At 37.9% G+C, this 8674-nt stretch overlaps 1 protein-coding gene across 1 annotated transcript; it reads left to right on the top strand.

Moving 5' to 3' along the window:
* Positions 1-200: 200 nt before the first annotated feature.
* On the top strand, positions 201-845 carry LOC116166604. Its single transcript, XM_031481602.1, has 2 exons — positions 201-359; positions 415-845. The coding sequence occupies exons 1-2, from the start codon at positions 288-290 to the stop codon at positions 754-756; spliced, it is 414 nt and encodes a 137-aa protein (XP_031337462.1). The 5' UTR covers positions 201-287; the 3' UTR covers positions 757-845.
* The last annotated feature ends 7829 nt before the right edge of the window (positions 846-8674 follow it).

Below are 8674 nucleotides of genomic sequence, written 5' to 3'. Positions count from 1 at the left end.
TATTGCAATACAAAGTACTTCCATAGGTAATTTAGCTGCGTTATCTAAGTAGACTTTTATGGTAGTCAACCTTCAACGTGTATCAAAGTGATAAACTGGTAATTAACTTATTTACGTACCTACGGTCACTTTGTAATTACAGTGCTATACCATGCATTTCTACAAAATATCAATTATAGATAGAACTTAGCCAAAGTTTAAAGTATGTGATAAGGATAAGATACACATTTACAATAAAATGCTGCTCAGCAAAAAATGTATCTTCATAGTCTAGCAGTGATCGCAACATGTCGTCCACTAAATTGGCTCTTAATAGTATAGTGATACTATTCTTCGTATCAACTGCTGTGTCCGATACGGTACTAACCTGAATTTCAATTTATTGTAGGTGTGTATTGAAAGATTTGTTTTTAGGTACCCCATCCTATTTCCAACAGTTGGAAAAAAGCCATAAATCATGTAAAAATGGCATGTTTGGCAGAAGGAGATGGTACTACGCCACACGATGTTGCAGAAATGGTTAAAACATGGAACATACCCGAGTCGATGAAGTGCTTTATGGATTGTGTGTACAAGAAAAATCATTTTGTTGACAAAAACGGGCATTTTACTGACGAACTCCTTGATTATAAAGGAATGACCAGAGAAAATATACAAGGGTGCGAGGATGCTGTTCAAACTTCAAACAAAGATTCATGCGACCGGGTATACGATTTTTGCAAGTGTATCGTCAAGGACATAAAGGACAAACATTGATAGAGGTGTCGGGTTAAATACACTTACCATTTTAGTTAATAAAATTGTAAGTTCAGTGTGCTAATAGATAAATTATGTGTTATTTTTTATCCTTCTGTGGAAATTATTTTTCTGCAGCATCTATTCGGTAAGCATTATTATTTTACTCACACAAATTGTTATGATTTATGAGCTTAATAAGTTATAATTATAGCCGGCCACCAAGAACATTCACCTCGCTGTTCCTAGCCCCCCACCATTGTGAATCAATTTAAGAATGGTATCCAATTTATGAGCTATTTAGGAGCTTTTCATATCGCAAGCTTAAAATTTTAGAGCTCGCTTTTATCACTAGGAATCGAACATTTCTTATGGGGTGGCCGAGTCTACTTGGATTCAGCCCCCCCCCCACTGATCAGAATTACTTTTTTCAAATTAAATTTTGTACTGAAATTACGAACTATTTAGGAGCTTTCATTTACAAGTAATTTCGGTTTTTGAGCGCCACTCTTAAAAAGAGCAAATAGATGTCATCTTGGGAGCGGCCAGGTCAATTCTGGCGTAGCCCCTAATCTGTTTTTCTTTATTTATTACAAATTAATCTTTGTCCATGAATTACGAGCTGTTGAAAAGTTTTCATCCTGGTTTTCATTTAATAAGTAAGTCTAATTTTGGAGCTCCATCCTCAATAGGTCAAATAGTTAATCGCTGAGGGTGGCCAGGTCCATTGCACTGCATTTACTTATAGACCTGGACACACATGACCGCACCGAATCCGCACCGTGTGCGTGCACGGTGCGTTGAGGTGAAGACTACAGTGCAATTCATCACCGAGACATGACTATCTCTGTGCGGGCTCGGTGCCAGGCCTTTACACGTGTGCAAGGGGCACGACGCGTGTGGACTTTCTTTCCTCCCATACTCGTGGCACTCTTATGGTCCAAGAAAAAAACAGAAAACACAACAAACTACTCCCAGGTAAAAAAACGATTAATCGATAACTTATCGATAATTATCGATTAATCGATAATTATCCGACTAAACAGAGTGATCGATAAATCGATAACAATTTCATTTATCGCCCAGCACTATCCCAGAGCACCGATATTAGAGAGAATAAAAACTCTTCAGAGCGGCGCGCCGGAAGCTAATAAAGTGAGACATGAACCAGGATGCTCTCGGTAACCTGACCTCCCATCTGATGAAGTGGGCGCAACCTGGGAGTTCTAAGCAACCAGGTAACGCACCTACCGAGACTGCACTGAAGACTGGGACTGAAAAGCAACACCGGTTTGATGGCAGCACTCCCAAGGGAAGTACCTAAAAGGCAAAAACTGGACCGTAAAGGATACCAGAGCCATTAGCTAAGCAGCTACAGTTTCCTTATTGCTTTTGTTCATGAAGACTTGGAGGGAACGCTGTGGGAAGAGGAGATATGGCAAATCAAAGCCTGGATCCTTGACAGAGTCGACGCTTTGTTCATTGAGACGGTGTTCCCCAATTTACGGAATTTCGCCACGAGGGAGAGGGCTGCTGATCGCATGCGCAAACCAGGTATCGGTGGATTGCTTGAAGTCGGAGCTAGCAAGAGCAGCTGCGGGGCGCTCAAGTAGAACGTGAGAAGATCCCGAAAAGGATCGAAAGCCAAAATGCTGGAAATTAAAAGATGCGGGTTACATTACAGTGTTGCCTTTACCGATGACATAGTGACTGTAGTACGTAGCGGATTTTGGGAGACCGTATCAGTTGTGAGGCAGGGAGCTTCAAATCTAGTGGGAACATATAGTGCGAAGAGGAGGGCTTGTCTGTTAATTCAACAGAAACAAACCTCATTAGCATTTCACACGCACAAAAGGGCCGAAAAAGCTAAAGGAAGTTGCAATGTAGGGCACCAAGCTACAGGTAGTGAGAGAAGGTAAAATACTTTGGCAAGCGCTTACCTTCAAATCACAAATGGAAAAACAGCGAACAATGTCACAAGGTCCCTGTGGGGAACACCCACTGGATATACACTAAAATAATTATACCACTTATTACGTAGGCGTCACTGGTGTGGTGGATTAAGACCTTCGCCCAGAAGAACAAACAGATAATTATCAAGGTGCAGCGCAAAGCTTGAATTAGAACGAAGGCAATGATAACGTTCTTGATAGTAGCTATGGAGACTATATGAACTGACCGCCACTACACCTGGTAAATATGGCAGAGGCATTCAGACGGGCATATATAGAGTCAATGGAGAGGAGGAATCGTTAAGGGTGAGGCATTCCCTAAATCTTTGATGAAATCTCTAAAAATAAATCGCCGGTAGGATAACTGAGGGGATAACCACAACAGTTTGTGATAAAAAACTGTTTAAGATGATAATCCCCGCTCTATACGGATGGATAATACCAGCACAGACAACATAATATGTTGTATGTGATACCAGTAAGGTAAAGCGGAATGGAATCGTGTATTACACAAATGGCTCAAAAGCTACGTAGGGCACCGGCTGTGGAGTGTACGGAAGAAATGGACAGGGCTTCAGAATCTAGGACAAAAAGCAACCATGCTCCTAGCCGAAGTATACGCAATCCTGACGGCAGCTGCTATATTAACAGAAAACCTTACCAAAAAGGAAAATCTTTAGAGTAACAGACAGCAAAGCACCGATTGCAGAATTAGACTCATATCATTGAATAAAAAATGAACTCATATGTAGTAGATTCGGGACTCTTCCTTGGATGCACACACAAGTACTAAACGCACTGGGAAGCTGTAACACAGTCACAAGCACAACTGGAAGGGGCCGCCCCATCGATTATATCTATTTGCTCTTTAAGAGTGGCCCTCAAATCGAAATTACTTGTAAATGAAAGCTCTTAAATAGCTCGTAATTCATGAATAAAAATTAATTTGGTGGGGGGGGGGGCTAGGTCCAGCGGGGTAGAACATTGTTATCCTCAGAGTACCTACAAAGGAATCAACCAAAAACGTAGTTTTTTTAACTGGATCGCTAAAAATGCTGGAGGTGAAATAATACCCCTAAACCAAACGTTTACTGAATTATGTCAGTATGTTAATAGTTTTTAGCATACATAATTTGCCTTCACAATCATACGTGGTACACCTATTATTTGCTTGTCGGTATCTCCTAATTACGTTCCTTTGTATGGCCAAAACATTTAGCAATTACGAGGTAGTTTAAAATTGTATTCTGAAACACAAAAGCTATTTCAGTTGACTGTCCTTGCTATTATTTTAGATTAGCTTTATAAACGACGTAAACATTTTATAAGACTTTGAGAAAATGTTTATAACTTAATTCAATTTATGTAGAATTAGCTTTGACAATGATTTAAACTACCAAAAAAATGAAACAATTATCAATTAGTAATCCAAGAATAATTTGCGCTATTGGAAACTCTTTTGGTTTTAATGGTATCGCCACAGGTCACAGCATTGTAGAAAGTTTATAAAAATTTACACACCTTATCTGGTTACTTCAAGCACCCCTTACCGCCTTAAAGGAAAGACTGCTTAAATGCCTGCGTGTTTTAGAAATTTGATACATAGAACCAAATCAATACACATTTACCTACTGAAATCTCAGGAATTTGGAAATATTTTTTAATTCATTTTATTCCCTGGCGAAGCACTACTACTTTACTACCTTTATAAGAAATCAACCAAAAAGCTAATCCTAAATTACAATATTGTGTATCACAGGTATACAATGCGGACGTAAATCGGTCACCTCCCCTTTCAAAAGAGAAACAGGTTCAGAGATTTAAAATTGGAAGAGGGGGAGGGGGGCTAAGTAAGATAATGAAATACTACTTTTTGACATCCAATTGTCTTCCAAGATGACGACTGTGCGCCATTTTAAACTTTTTTTTTAATGGAGTCATGTGGTACCTCATTTTGAAGGTCTTACTTCCTGAGTTTCAAGTCCCCATGACATTTGGTATGTTTCATACTATGTAACGTCACAGCCGTCTATAATTACAAGCCGTGCTGAGAATTATGGCAACACTGCATCGTTGGCCGATTTTCTAATTCAACTTGACAGATTTTGAGTGTATTTTATGTGTTTTGGGTGTAATATTCCTATTTACCCGTTTTAACAGAGCGAGATTGCGACAATTTGTGTTACTCCCTACGGAATGAACAGAAATTATTACTCAGGTAAGTTGCTAAACGACGAAATATATCAATTTGTTGCCATAACCTCTAAAGCAGGCTACTCCGTACTGGACCCTTTACAAGCACTTTCATTTGTTCAAAGTACCTGTAAGAAGCTCAAAGATGACCTACACACTACCTGGTACGTAAGTACGATAAGTGTTTATCGTGAAAAAATACAGTTAGTTTGTATTTCAGGTATTCTAGCAGGGACATGTCAAATCGATCTTCTGAAGGAACCTTTCAACTTATTCCCAAGAGTTCATGGTACGGGAATTTGAAGTCTATGGGGCTCCCCTCTTTAAAAGCTTCGTACCTAGACCCACTGGAGTAGCGACTGGGTTAAAGTCTGCCATTCCGAATCACACCTGGTCGTTGATATAACCTCGCTGAAGCGCAGCGATTTACTGTCCTTTTACCGAAATTAAGTGCTCAAGCGTGTGCTTCACCTCGACCTCTTTCGACAGAAGTTCACCAATTTCGGAGATCTCGATGGAAAACACATTATGATGCAGTTACCAATTTACAGCGTTCCGAATTTTAAAGTCAAATAAAAATGTTATTATCCATTTTTGTAAATAAATAAAATATATGTACAATTATAAGCTGCCTAAGTATCTTTCTTCTGTATTAACCCCGCCAAGTGTCGAAACACAGGGGAGAGGAAAATGCCATTTTTCAAGAGCAACAAAACGTCATTAAAACTTACATCGGCCCACCGATTGACTTTCGAACAGCGTTGCCAAACTTCTCAACATGGCTTGTAATTATATTCGTAGACAGCTGTGGTAACGTTTCGCTGAATGTACTTTGGTTTGTGTAATGCGCTCTTAGCGTGTTAGGGGTAGTTGGTACCATGGGCATTGATATGACTTTCACTTTTGCCTTTCCTGCCTTAATCTAAGGCAAAGCGACACACCACACACTCTTATATAAGCAAAGGCAGCTTGATAGACAATTACTCGTTCGAAATTATCGTGACAGTAAAACACCTGGATGCCTGAAACAGTGTTAGGTTTCTTCGAATGTAGACAATGGTTCCGAGTTTTGTGACACTTATTTAATGGCACCACCCCTACACATACTCGTCACGCTTCGGCGCGATTCCGCCCCTCTATCTTTTGGGTCAAATTTTATTGGCTTTGTACGCCGTTTAATGTTTCTCGGTCACCAAACCTGGATACCCAAGGGTTGGTGAGTGGAGTGTGAGACCGGATATGGTGGAGTATACCCCCTTCTTTTTTGTTGACTGAGACCCTTAATTTTCAATCTACTTACTAGCGAGCGCATAAATGGCAGTACTCGGTACCGGTTAGCCACGGAATCGCAAACTGATATTAGGGCCGAAATGTCCTGCGGTCTGTCAGCCGCAGGAAACATTCCAAAACAAACCTAAACCAGTAGAACTTTCTTGAAATACTTTAATGCACATTCATGAAGTGAAATTAAAATATAAAGAGAAGCAATTAAAAGGATCATTTCATCTAGGTAAGTTTAATATAATTTACTAGCTGCTTGCGTAACCTAATTCCAATTACAAATAATTGACGACCGGACGCATAGGTTCACAACGGCGAATGGCAATTAATCATAATTAAGTAAAATGCATAATTTCGACAATGGTTAAATTTAATTAAGTCTGAATTTGGACCACGCCCCCAACGGCGACATTTGCGCACCCATTTTGAGGCAATTAGACCACTAAGTTTTTGATAACAAAAGCGATACTAAATTACGTATTCAAATGAATTATTCAATATAAATGAAAAGGCATTACCTTTGCAGTATTGCTATCATGGATTCGAACTGAATATAATTAATAAATGCTTGGTTAGATTTCACTTCTACGATTCAATTTCGTCGATTGTGTACATTTCTAGTAAAGCTCTACGCACTGCACGACCAAACTGCGCTTTTCTTACTAAAAAAGTTGGTCGTTTAAGTTGCACATTTTCACATCTTTCCTCTGTCAACGGATATCTTTCACTACGTACCCGAACGCTTTCTTTACAAGTCCATTCCTTAAGAACAACATGAAACAATTAGGCATGCTAGAAACGGAAATTTTTCGCCTTTATTACTTTAGTCTCATAACCGAATTCTGTTTATACCCGACTGATACATTATTTTTATCTTTTTGTGTAAAATCGTAATCGCTAACTGTTTTGTTAAAAAAAACTGGTTCATACGGAAAAACGGCGTAGGCGTTCGTTATTTAGGTACATTTTAAAATTGCAGTTAGAGTTAAAATTCTTACTGCTTAATTATTAATTATCTATAGAGTGGCTCACTGCAATACTTATCTATTACCAATTATGCAGAAATACGAATGAGTCAGTCATTCAAAGAATAATGACAATGATTGCACCTGCAACAGCAAACGGGTAAGGAATAACAAGAATGTTCTGCTGAAAGGGAAAGGATTAACTTGCCAAGAGTTTCTGTGAATACTGAATTGGGGGGTTACAGGTAAACATAGTAATTACTTTATTTTATTCGTCAAACGAGCTCGTGTCTTAAAATGCTACGAAAGAATTATTAAATTAAAAACGTAAAATAGTTACCGAAGTCTAGCTAGATAACGGCACATGCTAAAACCAGTTTTAAAGTGGTGTATTTGTGCGAAAAAGAGGTACTTCACTGCGTGTTGAAAGAGGCGATTGGACAGCTGATATAATTTTCAACCGTGAATATTGTGAAGAATTACCGTGTTAATATACGTGAGAGAACATTTTTTCGTTTCGATTCATTATTGTCCTTCGTATTTCAATAAGTTCAATAAGTAGTGGCAAAGTAAAAAAAACAGTTTATTAATAAAAGTTGTGGATCTAATTTGTTTATACTAGGTGTTCATAACATTACGAACAAAACGGTTACCGGTAAAAAGGTTAAAGGCAATTAATTCAAGCTTCTGTTTGCTGTTAAAACCCTAAAATACAAGGGTACATTTTTGACATTATACACTGCGCAACATCGATAATTTATTAATGTGAATAACTAGTTCAACTTATTAAACCAATGTAAGCCAGAAGGTATTAAAAATTTAATTTTTATTTGTTATATGGAGTTCATCAATCTTTTAAATCATAATCAATGTTCAAACCATCCAAACCAATCAATTTATATGAGTATTTATTTGAGAGTGATCAAACCAGAGCATCAGGTTGTTGAGTTTCAGATTATACCTAAGAGGAAATAAGGAACCAACATTCTGCAAGGTAGAGTAATTAAAAGTTTATTTATTACTGATCTAGCCGCGGTATTAATTATTTAATTGCAAAAGATTAATTTTTACAGTAAAATTTTCACCAGTGCCATAGAAATTAAATTTTATTTTAGTAACGCAGGGTGTTCAACTCCTGTAAGTGTAACTAGCCTGTTACAAAGTACGTATAAATGTTGTGTTCCCGCCATTCCATTTATATGCATGAACGTTAGGGAGTTTGCTAAGTGTTTTTTTTAAAAGCAATGGAATAACAAACATGTTCAAAGTATCTGTGCGCAACAAACTCTAATTACACGTTTAAGGAGTAATTATCGCTGCATCCCAGAATTTGTGGTAATTAAATGAACCAATAATGCTAGTCCTATCTTGCGTTAGATTAAGATATAGATTCCATAAATGTTATATATTGCATATTAATCCACAAATCAGTGTCTATTGATCGTTGACACTATAGCAGTTAAAAAAACTATGCAAGGAGCTTGAAATCTTTATCAAATAGAAGTACAGTATATTTTTATAACCCCCGTTTTAAGTAGTGTTAGTGTT

Source organism: Photinus pyralis, unplaced genomic scaffold, assembly GCF_008802855.1.
Source record: "Photinus pyralis isolate 1611_PpyrPB1 unplaced genomic scaffold, Ppyr1.3 Ppyr1.4_LG3b, whole genome shotgun sequence".
Classification (NCBI taxonomy): domain Eukaryota; kingdom Metazoa; phylum Arthropoda; class Insecta; order Coleoptera; family Lampyridae; genus Photinus; species Photinus pyralis.
This window is presented reverse-complemented; position numbering and strand designations above follow the sequence as displayed.

Coding starts and splice junctions, on each gene's coding strand:
- LOC116166604 (XM_031481602.1), top strand. CDS start 288: ATGTCGTCCACTAAATTGGCTCTTAATAGTATAGTGATACTATTCTTC. Junction 360..414: donor CAACTGCTGTGTCCGATACG/GTACTAACCTGA, acceptor ATTTGTTTTTAG/GTACCCCATCCTATTTCCAA.